The following is a 15,718-nucleotide window of genomic DNA, read 5'->3' on the forward strand; positions in this document are numbered from 1 at the left end:
AGTCACCTAAAGGCACACACCCTTCCTTACATTTCCTTGGAATGCTTTTGTAGTGCATAACAAGTATTTTGAGAGAGTAGGAAATATTGTTATGTTAACTGTACAGGTATCCAGTATATATGTTTGTGAAAATCTGTATGTAAAAGAGATTTCTGTCAATTCAGTCATATTTCCCCATTGGCTTGTTCTCTAATTTCAGAAATCTTTCAGTTTGATTTTTAGTAGTTCTCATTATCAGTGGCAGCCAACTATTTACTTTCAGTTATTCTGTACCTCTTTGAATCCAAACATCCTTAAGTTCTGTTTCTAAGGGTAAGGGGAAAATTACACTTAAGATAACACAAGTGGTTAGTCCCTAAAAGAACTGTCTTAGTTTTTTGGGAGTTTTTATATTGGCCTTTCTTTTTTTTTTTTTTTTAATTTTTTTTTTAAGTTTGCTGTTCTTTTATTTATTTATTTATTTATTTATTTATTTATTTATTTATATTTATGGCTGTGTTGGGTCTTCGTTTCTGCGTGAGGGTTTTCTCTAATTGCGGCAAGTGGGGGCCACTCTTCATCTCGGTGCGCGGGCCTCTCACTATCGCGGCCTCTCCTGTTGCGGAGCACAGGCTCCAGACGCACAGGCTCAGTAGTTGTGGCTCACGGGCCCAGTTGCCCCGCGGCACGTGGGACCCTCCCAGACCAGGGCTCGAACCCGCGTCCCCTGCATTGGCAGGCAGACTCTCAACCACTGCGCCACCAGGGAAGCCCCTGGCCTTTCTTAAAATGGGCATAGTCATCTAGTTTTCTACTTGCTATAGGAAAAAGATGTGCCAAAAAAATCTCTAGATTTTAAAATACTTATTTGCAAGGCTGTATTTTAAGAGACACATAAAATAACAAATGAACTGTTTTGAAGTCTTACCAAATCAAAATATTTTCTATGACTCACTTTCACTTCATTATTTCTCTGGCAATGTTAGTGGTATTATAGCTTAGAGCTTATGGACCATGACAAGAGACCTAAATAATGGTAAATATGGGAAGAAAAAATGCAATTCTATTATTGGTGAAGGAGGAATATGGAAGCATTAGTGATTATTAGGGGACTGAAAACCAAGAGGCACCTTTGGTACTTTTACACATTCATGCTATTATCTTAACATGGATAAATCTCAGATCTTCACTAAAGTCTAAGATTTTGAGATAGAGTTGGCAATTTAATTTCACTCATTAATTTCTACATGTTATCGAGGGTTCTAAGCATTAAGAATGCTCATTTTCTTTTAATGTTCAAGTTATATAGAGAGAAAAATTTTCAACTCTAAGTTTTAGTGTTACTATGTATAAAGAGTCACAGATTTCTCTAAATTATCTGAGGTCTGTTTTGGTTGTAACCTTTTTTGGGGGATGCTCCTTTAATCCACGAACAAAACTCGAGTTTCTTTGCATTTTGTTATCTGAATTTGAACATTCTTGGATATCACCCATCCTATTTATACTGAAATATTTTTTAATGTTGAGGGACTATTAGCCTTTCATGTTTTGGGAATAAAATATATTAGAATTTTTGTAAATGCCATGGTTTATGCCAGCTCTTCTGAAAATGTGATTAGTTTTCTGGGATCTGTTTTTCATTTATAGGTAGTTCAGGTAAAAACTGTGTTTATGCAAGTTCTTAAGGACTCATACATTAATGTGTATTTCTTGGGAGAACTTGCCCTTTTAGCCATATGTGCTTAGCATATTGAACCCATCTAGTATGATATCACCATGGTGATGTGCTCTTGATGTAGCAACAATGTCTACCTCCAGGCTGTGTCATTCTCACGGCTGTCAAGGGAGAGCTGGATTCTGCTGCGCTATAAACATCCTGGAAGATGAAGGTCACCATCAAATATGGCACCACACTACACTCATAGAGTCTATTGTAACAGGCTTACATTTATTACGTTGTGCATTCTGACTACTAGGTCTTATTGACCTAGGCTAAAGTGAAAAAGGTGCAAAAACTCAATACAACCAATACAACTTCAACTTTAAAGTACGTAGGACATATGTGTGATGTCATAACTCTCTTTGTTAGCCATTATTTCTCTGAAGAAGTCTGATGTTATTGATAGATAACTAAGAAAATTTACTCTCTTAGTCCTGGTCTTGAGAAATATCCATTATTATGTAAAAGGTACATATGATTTATATGCCACAAAAGCCCCCTTATACTTTTTCTTTACTTTGGATACAATTAAATTCCTTTGTAAATAAAAGGACTAATAATTTATTTCCAAATCATAGCTCTGTGAGTAGGTGTGTAGAATAGACCTAGATTACCTATGGATTTTAGAAGACCAGGGTATTAGATTTCTGTAGATACTTTTAATCGCAAACATTGAAAAATTACAGTCTAAATTTGATAAAAGAATTCTAGAAAGTAAGACCTTTCCACATAAATATCTAAATGGAAAAACAAAGGAAAGGCACAATTAATTGAAAGGCCTATCCTTTTAGGCAAGTCTTCTTTATCAGAGGTAATAGGATTTTTTTTTTTTTTGAGTCTCTCTCCTCATTCAAACTAAAGACTTATTTTTTAGAGAAATTACTTCTAGCACTCAGATTTTCTCAGCACAGGAAGAAAAGAATACCAAAGAGGAGGTTATTCAGAGAGACCCTAGAGTGCCCAAGACTAAGGTGTGGCTTCTCCTCATAAGGTCTTTTCCACACCTACTGTCTTATTTGTGACCACACTTCACCCCTGGACTGGAGTTGTTCCCATAACATGTCTGTCCCGTTCCCGTAACTGAGCTGTTCCTGTGACTTTCTTCCATAGATACAAATCAAAGAGGAGGCTTCACATTACTTTCTGAGTCTGTGCTTTTCGAGCTACAGCACCGTTTAGCTGTCGGGAAATGCTGAGATTGGAGTGGGGATAGTGGCAGGGCTCAAGGGTGAAGAGGATGAAAGGCCAGATTTCAGATAGCATGGAAAGGTAATTTGGGAACTGAAGGTTTTTGGGTTTTGATTGAGATATGGAAGATGAAATAGGAGATATCATGAAAAAAAATCTTTTGTTATTAACTCTGAGGTAAGAGACTATGTCTTACTCATATTTATATCCTTCACAACTTCGAATAGAATGTCTTCATATAAGAGGGGCTCAATAAATGGCTACCAAATGGGACAGTGACTTTGCAGAAACTGAAGATATAAAAATATCTATCTCAAACAGTCCAATTTTGAACTGTATCTTCAGTCAGATGAATTTAAGAATCATTATTTTAGCCCAACTAAGTCCCATTTTATTTTTACTTGTATAGATAAGAATGGCTTTTCACATGCCTCCCTCTTGATTTTCAAACAAATTTATGGTTTTCCTATGGTGACTTGAGAATAAGCAAACCTTTTAGGTCATAAAGTAATATTGCAAACTGAACTGAATCCTCCAAATAGTTCCCCTAAGCTTTACTCCCAAATTGTATGCCATTTATTCTGTCTTTATTCATTGGTAGGATAGAGCTTATTGACTTCCCCTTAGAATTACTTCCTTCAGTTTGAAAATACTTTATGAACTTACCTCATTTCATCCTTCTGGCACAGAGTACATTGATGTTATAAAAATAATAAAAGGTGAGTCAAAAGGTTTCCAATTTTTTTTTTTTTTTTTTTGAATAACTGAGTGGGAGTGATTGCAATTTTGGTCCAATCAGGTGATCTTAACTGAGTTAAAATGACCCACTTCATCAGTTGCTAAGGCCTTTATTTCAACTTTACATTTAAAAATTTCCTTTATTATCCTTCTTTGTCCTCTTCTCAATATTTAGATTAGTTCAAAGACCTCTCTAATGGTGACAGATTCTTATTTCTCTTTCAGGACCCCGCTCTATTGATACATTGTCTGGGAACGTTCTTCAGCTCTAGGCAGCAAGTGCCTTCTTACAACATCTCAGCGTTCCCATGCTTTACCCAATTTTATAACCTTAGTTTCACCTGTTTCCTCCCACTAGACTATGATCTCTTTGAAGGTAGAGACCTTATCCAATTAATTTTTGTATCTCATAGTGGCAGTTTAATAAATGTTGACTGATTTTATACAGTCCAACTGAATGGTGAATTGTATAAAAGAATGATTGCATGGGCATCCTCAATTTCATATGGGGTTTGATCAACTCATAGAGAGGCCAGTGGTCCTCAGAAATGTTTACTAAATTCCTGGCAAATTTTAAACCACAAATCTAAGTCCACATCCCCCCACTGTCACATCATTGAAATGCTTGGAAACCTAGAGGTATCTAAAGGAACATTTCCAAATGCAAGGCTTCTACCAAGAAGTCAAAAATGCCAAGAATGAATGCCTAATGAGAAAAATTGAAATAAAGGCATGGACCTGCCTCATTCCATCTTTGGAAGCAGGACATGGACCAATGCAAGTGGGAAGCCAGTGGTACTTCAAGAAATAACACCACTACCTCACTCAGAGATTTTAAATCAGAGATTCAAATTTGGAGATTCTGAGAGGAAGCCCTTACACAGTCAATGGACATGGAAACAAAAGGAAGTAGCAGAAGTAAGAAGACAGGTGAGAACTCGCATGTAGGAGCTTCTTGTCACTCAGAATTCAAGACTATTGATCCTTTACACCTTCCTTGTAATCATAGGTTGTAAATGAAATATTCAGTCAAATGCCTTCAATTTACTTATGACTTAGTCAGACCGGTCAGTTGATGTGGCTAAAAGTAGCCACCACAGGACAAAATTGGTTCTTATTTTATATCAGTACTGTGTTTAGTGTTGAGCAGAATGCAGACAATATCATCCACCTTTAATGAATTATTGTCTGTTTTAAAACTTTGTCTAAAAATACATTTGCCTTAGTTCAACTTGAATTTCCTTAATTTAAATGTTAAAAAATTAAATTATTATATGATCTAAGCTGAATATTTAACCAAGATGAAAGGAGAGCATTTTGTTTTTAAATACTGCCTGCTACTTAAGCTCCAGTGCATTAAAGATAGCTTGTTTTGTGACTTAAGTCTAAGTTTATTTATCTTTAAACAATATATTGCTTAGATGTTTCATTAAAAAATATAGAGCTAAAGTTTGTGATAGCTTATATCACTAAGAATTAACTCCAAACCAAAATACATTTTAGGTGAGAAAACAAGGTCTGTATAGGATAATAACTCATTATTCTATAATTTTACACTTCAGATTGATGATCTCAATCTATTGTTTTAGTTTAAAGTAAAATATTCTGTTTTTATTTTTAAACATTTTAGTACTTAAAGAATAATTTTAAAAGTTAAAACACTGAAGCTAATAAGCTAAAAAACAGTTAACAAATATCTCATATTTGTAACGTTGATTAAAAAGTTTGTAAAAATATACCAGTCTTTTTATCTCATCTAAATAATAGAAAAATTAAGATTATTTTTATATAAATAAAAACACAAATATGCTTTCAATAGACATATCTTTATGCATTTTGAAAATTCCTTTATTATTTGCACTCTCTTGATTAAAAGTACAATATATGTCATTTGTTAAGTAGGCTTTCATTCATAATTTTATAATTAAACTATCTGTTTATGGCTTTATTAGTCCTATCCAAGTTTAGAAACGTGTGCAAAGCCCATCAAAATAGTCACCATATTAAAACTAAGTTGACTGACTCAATCCATTGAAAAGAGGAAACAACTGAAACATTACTATGCACCCCTTAGTATTCAGCCTTTGAAGGCTTTGTCATGGTAATTCTGCCACCCGACTGAATTAATTTCTTATGAGCTAATAGTACTAATGGTACTGCCCCATCCCCTAGTTCTTTATATGGATCTCAGTGGATCTTCCTGTAAAGGATAACCATGTGATAATTTTCAACTCTTTGACTTGATCTAAATGTCAACCAACTGACAACAAATATTTTCCTGACAGGATAGTTAGACATAAAAATGTGAATCTATTCATGGGGAAATGAACAAATATTATTGTTTACAGCTTGGATAGTACTAACATCAAGGCAGGAAGGAGAATATAATTAAAGCAATTGTTTCAGGTTAGTAACAGAAAACCCAAACAAGACTGTATTTAGCAGCCTTGTGAATGTTTTTCCAATCAAGGACATTACTTTTTTATCTTTATCAGACACAAAATTAAATCAGTATCAAACTATAAGGGGTGGGGACAGATAGAAAAACAAAGCCTGAGTTAAGAAAAAATTCCCTTGACAAGAAGAGGTCTGGAACACATAGTTTTAAGACACTGTGCTCTACAGCAAAAAATGAATGGGCTATTCCTTACTTACAAAAGTACCAGGGGAGGTGGTTAAAATGAAAATTTCTGAAGGTTCCTTATGAGAGAAAAATATTCCCTAAAGCCATTTCATTCTCATAAAGAAGAATAAAAATTTTTCTATGGTATACTCAATCTTCTGGCATATAGTTTTCCCTTCTAGCCTCAAACTGGATTTATTTATACCATTACAGTCTACAGTAGTACTGTTCAATGGAAATATAACGAGAGCCCGGTAATTTTAAATTTTCTAGTAGCCACTTTAAAAATAGTGAAAAGAAACAGGTGAAAATAATTTTAATAACACATTTTATTTAGCCCAATATATCCAAAATATTATCATTTCAACATGTAATCAATATAAAAATTATTAATGTGACAGTTTACATTATTTTTCTGTGGACTAAATCTTCAAAACTTGGTGTGTATTTTATACTTACAGCATATCTCAATTCAGGGTATCCACAAAGCACTCAATAGCCACGTGTGGCTAGCGGCTACTGTATTGAACAGCACAGGTCTAGAGAAACTCTATTTCCTCCAAGACTTGATGGTTCACATATTTTTTCCCTTCAAAACTCTCATCAATGCACATTTGTTTCCATACTGTTTGACTTAAAGTGTTAGTCTAGGACAGTATGAACTTGAACTACTATGAAGAGCTTGACACATTGTTTAGCAAAGAATCAATAATTAAATGAAACAAAAAGAGCAATTCTCAGGGATTCCCACAATTTCTGAGTTCAGGTCACCTGGCCAACTCTTCTGTTTTGTTCAATTTGTTCAATGTACTATAAATGACTTGACTGGAGTATGCTTGGCTAAATCTCTCTAAAAGTGATCCTAATAATCACATAACACAAAAATGCTTCAATATAAACTATTCTACACTCACCAATCTGTGGAATGAACAGTTACTAAACAAATTAGGGACTCAGTGTTTCAAGGACTTATTCTGTATTTTATCAATTATGATTGTCCTGAAGACATTATTGGGAGAGCAGCAATTAGCTTCAGACATTTCTGGGATCTGTGAATGAGCAGCTGGCATCGACACACCAGTGATGAAGATGAGTCAATGTGTCCTGCAGTATGTAGCACTATGTCATAGGGGCTTTACAGGAGACATGGGACAGACATGTTTCAAGACACTAATACATTCACACAAGATAACGAGTAAGAATGTGGTATGGTACACAGACTGGATGCTGTGGTTGCCATGAGAAGTACTCACTTTTTCAGATCATTCTGCTGCTTTTTGGCTTGTGCATGCCACTGGTGCATAGCAGGGAAGAAGCCACTTGTGTATAGTGGAAAAAGTATATCAACTAATAAAACCACATTTGACTGAGAAATAATTGTATCACAGCTGTCACAGGATTAATTCCATAAGATTATCAACACAATAGGTGCATTGCATTTTATGAATCAGAACTCTCCATTTGCTGATTCATAAACTAGTCACTATGCAACAAGAATATGATGCATCAAAGAAAGCATTATATCATCTTCATGCAGTAAAACTGTAACTATTACCTCAAAAACAGTTAATGCAACATTAGACAGGGATTAAAGAAGGCACTTGGTACACACAAATGTTCTGAATATGAGAAAACGGTAATAATTAGTTTCTTTTCTAATTAAAAAAATCAAAATTCTTATTTTGCATTAAATTTAAATTAAACTTTAGGTTATAGTGGTAATTTTGGACATTTGAAAATGATTACTGGAAAGCACATAGCAATGCATGGTTTTGAAGAAAAAGAATTTTGGGCACTAGAGCCTGTCCTAAATCGTGATGTCCTGAAATGATACGCTGCAGCACAACTATGCCAATTGCAAATTTGGATAGCTCTTACCTACTGATGAATATGGCTCTACCATTAGCTGAGAACTCCAAGTGGTTCTCACCTCCCATAACATTTGCCTGAGGAACTGTGGACTGTATATTTTGGATATGGATTCTACAAAGGCAGGAGATCAATGTAAAACTGTATATGTTTTACTATGTAAATTAAGTAAAGAATGGAGGCCTTGGTAAATATTAAGCAAATTTCTTTCCAACTATTACTATGTGTCATTGGGAAGAAGCATCTCCTCTTTTGGATTAAAAAAAAACAAAAACAAAAACCTCACAACATAAGATTATCCCAAAGTCCTGGGAATCTTTATAACTTTTTTATTATTCAGTTTTGATGTTATATGTTATTATAATTTTCATTACTTACAGCATAGTGTTTAGAATGAAATGAAACCACACATGTTGGCAGCAGCTGGGGATGTGATCTGATGATATTCTAAAAATAAGTTGCCATAATTTAGCTTTTGATATAAATGCCTTTCATGAGGAATTTAAATGGACATTTTTCTAAATCTAGACATGTTCATATAATTGGAACTGAATCACTGTATTTACTATTGCATTATGGAAAAAAAAAGAAATGTTTAAGATAACAATCTAATCTAAATTATAAGATAAATGCAAGTAAGTAATTTTGCATTTAAGAATTTAAAACTGATAGTTCCACAGAGTGGTGATGAGTATATTATACATACATATGTATGTGGATTTTACAGGGTGTTTCAAAAGTCCCTGAGGACATACAGGATTCATTCTCAGTGTGTCTTTGCATACAAATGCAAATCTTTTTCTATACTTATTATAATAAATACGGAAAATGCCCCTCATGTGCTTTTAATAGAGATGATATTTTTGTTGTCAAGGTCACTAAGTAGAAGAGGGGCCACAAATGCCATTTTCTGCATGGAGACTCAGGGACTTCTGGCTCATTCCTGTAAATTAGTTATCCACATAAATATGTATAGACATACGTAGTATGCATAGTCACAACATAAATATATTTAACATTTAAGAAATTTTAGATATTCTACTGGTAAACTGACATATGTATGCAATATAAGTTGTATTTATTCATAGGAATTTGATTTTTTTTTTTTTTGGTTGTTGTTCAAATGTACCGTTAGCTTAATTGTTATCTCTTTCCCAAAGTTGTTAACAAGACTCCTTTATAAAGAAGCAACATGTTTTACTTGCACATATATTTTCTTTTTCTTTTTTTAACTAAAGTTTAGTAATGAAAATTAATATCCACGAATAAGTAACTAAATGATGGAATTTTCCTTTTTTTTTTTTTAGCAATTTTGGTTTTCATTTTATATTGTATAATTGTTTCATTGAAACTGTGTTTTAAAAAATATTGGATCGAGTTAATGTTTTGTTTTTTTTTTCTAGTTAAGAATCACAATATCTGATATATTAACATATGTCAGCTTCCTACAGGAACCCTAAGGGTCTGCCCACCTGTGATGTCATAGTAAGGAGGGGCTTTTCTTCAGCAGACTCCTCCCTCGGTATCTCCTTCATCACCATGGCAACAGCCTTATCTGCCGCCCTAGAGCCTTTTCCCTATAACAGTGAAATCAACAATGACTTGTGTCAGGAGAAATCTTTAACTTATTATTTATCACAAGATATTCTAATGTTTAAAGAGCAATCCAACATAAATGAAGAGGTAGGCTGCTGCAAGTGAATCTTGAGGCTTTTGGCTGAGGAGAAAACACACAAAATCTGAAAAAAGGTTATCTGTGAACTTTTTAGTTAGCTACTTTTTCACCTTTACAGCTGACATATTACATTTAATTTTAACATAGTATTTTATATGTATAATATATTTTAAGGCAATTTACATGACATGACAATTTTTATAGTATTGATTTAAAAACACTATAGATTGCCTGTTATGTTCATTTAAAAATGATTCCTATATAATCCCTCAGTGTTTTGAATGACAGTGAGGAGTCTGGATTAGGGATTAGGATCAGGGTCTCACTCCCACAGAGGACTTTTGCTCGGTGATCTCTGGAGTCTGTCATTTTTGAGTGGATCGGGCATAAAAAGTAAACGTGTCATAAAACCTCTAAAAATTCTTCGGCAGCCTAACATCACAGGAATTCACCCAGCTTGTTTATTTTGGAGAGGTAGTATGAAAAAATTTTTCAACTCTCAATGTTCTTGAGATCAAAAAATTTTAATGGAATTTTAGAAATGTCTTTTAATTGGAGAATCTCATAAATCCAGGTGTAAATAAAGGAGGATTAATAATAGAGGCAATGATATATTGATATCTACAATTTTTTGGCCTCATACAAGCATAACTATGGACTGTAAAGGGGTATGCTGGTTTTCTGGGGTTTTAGTTTACCAGATTATTAAGTTTTTGAGAGTAGATAGGGCATAAGGGAAAAAAACGAAAAACAAAATATCACCTTCCCAACCCAATTAGCAACATCTCATACTATGTAAAAATTAAATAATCTTTAAACACTTCAAAAACAAAACCTTCCATTTTCTTTGGTCTTTGCGCAGAGCCTCTCTGGAGAAAACAACCTTATACTAAGTGCACACGTGAATATCTGTGTTGTAAATCTACTTAAAATACAAATGTAGCACACAGAGATATAGGCAAAGAAACAAAAATGGACATATGAGGGTCCATTGTCTGAAAGGGAATTAAGAGCTACGGTCACTATTAACTCCAGAGGTTAATAAATCTTGATAGTCTCTATGCAACTAAAGAGGATAGAATTACATTATTATCTTTGGTTTGCACAGGGCTTTAAGTATTTAAAAGGTAGGTTGACTCTAAGAAGCAGAACATTGTCCATTTTTTCAGGCATTGCCTTTCTAAAATGTAATGAGTGGCAGCTTTTATTTATGGGAACAAAGAAAAACTTTCTGTATACTTACTACATTTAAAAATGTGTGAATCTCTTTACAATGCTGAAAATTTGTTTCTTTGGTTTGTAACTTAAGAACTAGCATTATTGAATGATAATGTGTTATTTCTATGATAGAAAATCAACTATTAGAGATTTTATTCAGCAGATATAACAGTGGTAATTTTCTTTTGTGTTCTGAAAAGTTTATATGGGCACAATCCTTAGATTAACTGAATTCTGGGAGAATAAAGGGCAACAGTGATTCACTGCATACAAATTGGGGTGCATAATGATCCCAGGTTTTTCCTTTAATGAATCAATGTCATCTTCCTAAAATAGAGATACATACAGTTCTGAATTCTGGGAAAAGATTTATGGCACTCAAACTGACATTTTTTCAAAATATAAAAATTATTTGGATAAAACATTACATACTGTAAGCTCAGTATACCTTTATAAGCTACCCTCATCAACAGACTATATATAGTTTAACAAATATTTTTGCAGCTTATTTTTTTCAAAAGAGCAAAATCATTTGTGAAGAATTCTTTCCATGCTCCAAGAGGTTTAATAATATAGCAATAAACAAAGTGGCATGCTTATATTTAAATTCCTAATATATTTAAAAAAACATATCTAATGTTACAAGGTAAAATTTAAAAAATAATGATTCAGACTCTTTTCTTGGGCTAAGAAAAAAAAATCAATTGATAAGCATCTCAAAAAATTTCAGGTCAATATTTCAGTATACCATTTATTTGAAATGCTACCAATCTATAAACTATGTATAGGTATTTTTCACATGTGCAACTATAATAGCTAGAATTAGCAACGGACATGCCATTTCACTAAAACAAAAACAAAAGAAAACAAAAATTAGTCCTTTCATGCTGAACTCTAGAACAAAGCAGTGGTCAGCTAGAAAGGATGTATAATAAACACATGCGGTGCTTTTTATTTCTTGCAGAAAAACCCACCAAAGCCAGGGTCAGGTCACTTTTTTGAAGACAGTGCCACTTTTTCTTCAAGGTTACACCTACTACCTGAAAAGAGTCATGACACCCAGGTTAGTGCCTGCTAGCAACTTTTTTGCTTTATAGCCTTTTGGCTTTTGAGTTATTACCCCATGAGCCTCACTGTTTCACAAGTGTGGTATAGTCCGAGAACTGAGCAGGAAGGTCGGCCACGTGACATCTCCATGGTGTCTAAAACCACTGCCAAATCACATGAATGCACTCATATATCAAACCAAGATTTCCCCCAGATTGTATTGCCACCTCCACCTGGTACCTTAAAATCAAGCTGTGTCATTTCTGACTTGTCCATTTATCTTGTGGGATAATGCTTCTAGAATTCAGAACCTGTCTGATAATTGAGTTCGCAATTCATGAAACTATACAACTTGGCTTATCAGCAGCTCTGCAGGGCTGACAGTAATACAACTGTGCAGGTTTTTTTTTTTTTTAATTCAGTGTCTTAAAACATTGTAAGAAATATATACACATAATTATCCATAGTTCAAGCTCAATTTTCTAAATAGAACTACACCATAAGGTCAATATTAATCTATTATTTGAAACATCATGAAGACAGCAAAAAGGAAATATACACTGACTACACACTCAAGCAAATAAACGGATTTAGATTACATTAAACCGGTATGCTTCTAAATATGTCATTCTAGCCACAAGAGAATAGTGAAACTTTACAAGTTGATTATCACATTATGACACCCTCTAGCAATTACTTCAGCCTATTTCTTTTCAAATAATACTTCAAAATCACCTTTTACCACTTCCTTATTGAATCTCTTGAGATATTTTTGACTGTTTAGAAAACAGTATCAGCATAAAGGGAAACCTCTCTTTTTTTGTGATTTGCTGTAGAAAATTCTTTGATTTTTAAAAAATTTCTTTTATCATTTTGTTTCTTCACAAATGAAATACATAAAATAGTAGCTTTTCTAACAAATAATAATTCTTGAGAATAATCTTTTTAACTAATTTCTATTATAACACCAGGCATAAATGAATGAAACACAGAGTGTAGCAAGTGACACTAACATTTATTAAGAAAACTCAATTTTGGCCCACTTCTTCTTCTTCTTCTTCTTTTTAAAATATAGAATATAAGAAACAGAGTAGAAAATATTGGAAGTCACAGGATCTTCTCAGGCTGGATACCAGGCTGTGAAGCTATGTGGTATCCTCAGATGAGAAGGTGTGGGCTCTAGGCCTGTCTCACGGGGAAGGGATCTAACCTATTTAGAGAAGTTACTGTGTGCTGAGCACTCTGCTGGGTGTTTTGCATGTTTTTACTTATTTGATCTCATGAGAGCCCTGTGGCGTAGGCATTACTGTCTTTGCTAGACATTTTTGGGCTTTGAGGCTCAGAGATGGTGTGATTTGGCCAAGGCCTCAAAGCTAAGCCCGGATGGGAACCAGACCCACTTCCCAGCCTGTGTGCTTCCTTCTCTACCACACTGTTCTCTCTCCATCCAGCTTTGTTAGGGGTGGGAGGGCTCTTCCACTCTGCCCTCATCAACTGCCCTAAACGCAGGGTTTCCAATGGTATCACCCAAGTCTGGGGCAGCAACTACTTCTCAGTATAATTGCACAGTATGGATCTAAGCAGATATTTTGGAGAAATATTTTCTTTAGTCTGCAGTGGTCAGTAAGAATCAGCCATCCGTAACTTCACTCATGAGCACATTTCTAACAAAATGTTTTCATTTCTCCTATCTTATTAGAAAATGAACCTAACATTTCACATACACACAATTTTTTCTGTTTTGTAAATCTTAATAGGCTTATAAGCTTTAGCATCTCTACAATTATTATTAAATGCTAACTCAATGCCATGAAATGCCATCTTCACTAGGATTTTCCTGAGATCTATCTTGGACACATGAAATAAAATAAGTAATTTCAGAGTAACACAGTCCATTTGTAAGCAATTTTCTAGTTGCATATTCTATTACTGCTACTATGGAGTGTGTAACTTAAAAATTATTTTTATTATTCTTAATCTGTGGACAATAATACAGAGGCTCTTTATCAAAGATATTAAACAGAAGAAACGGAGATATATTAAATTAGGGGAAGAGTAAAAGACTACAATACTAGACATCTCTGCTAACCCTAAATTAGCTAATATATGAATTTAAATAACAGTCTTCCTTTTGTTCTGACTGTAAAATTAATATATGCTATTGCCAAAAATTGAGAAAAAACAGAAACAAGAAAGTTAAAATAGCAACCCTAACATTTTCATGCATTTCCCCCCCAAATTTTATATTTACAATATTGGAGATTAAACAGGTTTTTTTTAGGATGACTGTTTTAAGGATAGACAAACTACAATCAAGTTTACAAATGTGAATGTATTGAATATATTTCTTCATACATACATACATGTAAGCAAGTACCTGCCATTTAGATCATTTTAGCAACACTGTTTGAAATGAAATGATATTCAGTATTGCATATGCTGAAAAATTGTATATCTCATAAATTCCAGACCCTGGACTTAACATGCACCTGTGGGAAACTGGCCACAAAAAGGCTAATTTCTGATGGCTATTCTTGTCTCTCATGTGCAGAGCCAGGATAACCTTCTTTTACTTGGGAAGGTAAATGTCATGATAAGTGTCATGCTCTCTTCAAACTTCTCTTTCAACATGGGAAAACATCAGATCAATGTTCCATGAATGGTAGCGATCTTTGCCTACCATATTATGTCTTCTCCTAGCTGGGTGTTCCTGTAGATTTCTTCCAACATAGAGTAGGGTTCAAACAATGCTGGTTCTATCACAGTAACATTTAACTCATCCCCACCCCCAACAGAATGTTTTGTAAATTTTAAAGGTGGTACAAATAGAACTAAATCTGAGCATACTGGTCAATCCTTGGTTCTAAACATCCTGAAGGAAGCACAGATCTAGATGTAAACAATTGGGAAGCATGGATGGAATGCTCTCTTTTCTTAACTAGCAATTCATATGAGGAATTGAAAAATCATTATGAATTCACCACTGGTTCAGTGATCTGTTTATAGCTGGAAATAATATGATTACCGATTCCTTAATAAGGGTAGTCAAGTTGCAGTAAGGAAATTGATGCCTCTAGTTAAAATAATGACACACGGCATTTAAAAGGAAGACATCTAGTTGATTTGTTGATTCTCCATATCTTTCTCTCTTACTTTTTTTTTTTTTTTTCCCTCCAGCATTGTTTTTCCCAGATGACTCTCCAAACCATCACCTTTGCAATGAAGTCTTCTGAGGTGAATGAGGACTGATTCTAATTACATTCTACTATATAACTCCTATGCCCTCAGTTCATGTTATGTGCTATTTGGCACATTTTGTTGTGTGTGGTATATGTGTATGTGGTGATGGGAGAGTCGTGGATAACAATCTCTTTAATTCTAAACCTCCACACATGAAAGTCGCTGGGATTCCACGCCCCCCGCATGCACACTCACTGTCCTTGGCCTGAATGATTGGTGTAGGGGCTCGTTATGACTTTTATAGGCCCTCAAACTTTTGCCTTCATGGGCCCCTTCCTCCATAAAAAAAAAAAAAAGGTAGAAGAATGTATTTTATGACTAAGCTGTATCAAGAAAAATATAATCCAGACTGAATTTATTATTACACATTCATTACTATAATAGTCATTTTGGGGGTTCTGATTTTAAGAAAGATATAATT

General features: G+C 34.1%; 1 protein-coding gene across 10 annotated transcripts in view; it reads right to left on the reverse strand.

The window, feature by feature from the left end:
• PEX5L (peroxisomal biogenesis factor 5 like) overlaps positions 1-15,718 on the reverse strand; it is a 278,603-nt gene that overhangs the window by 130,516 nt on the left and 132,369 nt on the right. For 8 of the 10 annotated variants that reach the window (XM_007195375.3, XM_007195374.2, XM_057545875.1 and 5 more), the window contains one exon: positions 9,590-9,694. The exons of the other annotated variants lie outside the window; for them this stretch is intronic. In XM_007195375.3, coding sequence (XP_007195437.3) covers positions 9,590-9,694 — 105 coding nt within the window. The remainder of the gene's footprint in view (positions 1-9,589; positions 9,695-15,718) is intronic. 10 annotated transcript variants of the gene reach the window in all.

The sequence above is a fragment of the Balaenoptera acutorostrata genome, chromosome 4, assembly GCF_949987535.1.
Source record: "Balaenoptera acutorostrata chromosome 4, mBalAcu1.1, whole genome shotgun sequence".
Lineage (NCBI taxonomy): Eukaryota > Metazoa > Chordata > Mammalia > Artiodactyla > Balaenopteridae > Balaenoptera > Balaenoptera acutorostrata.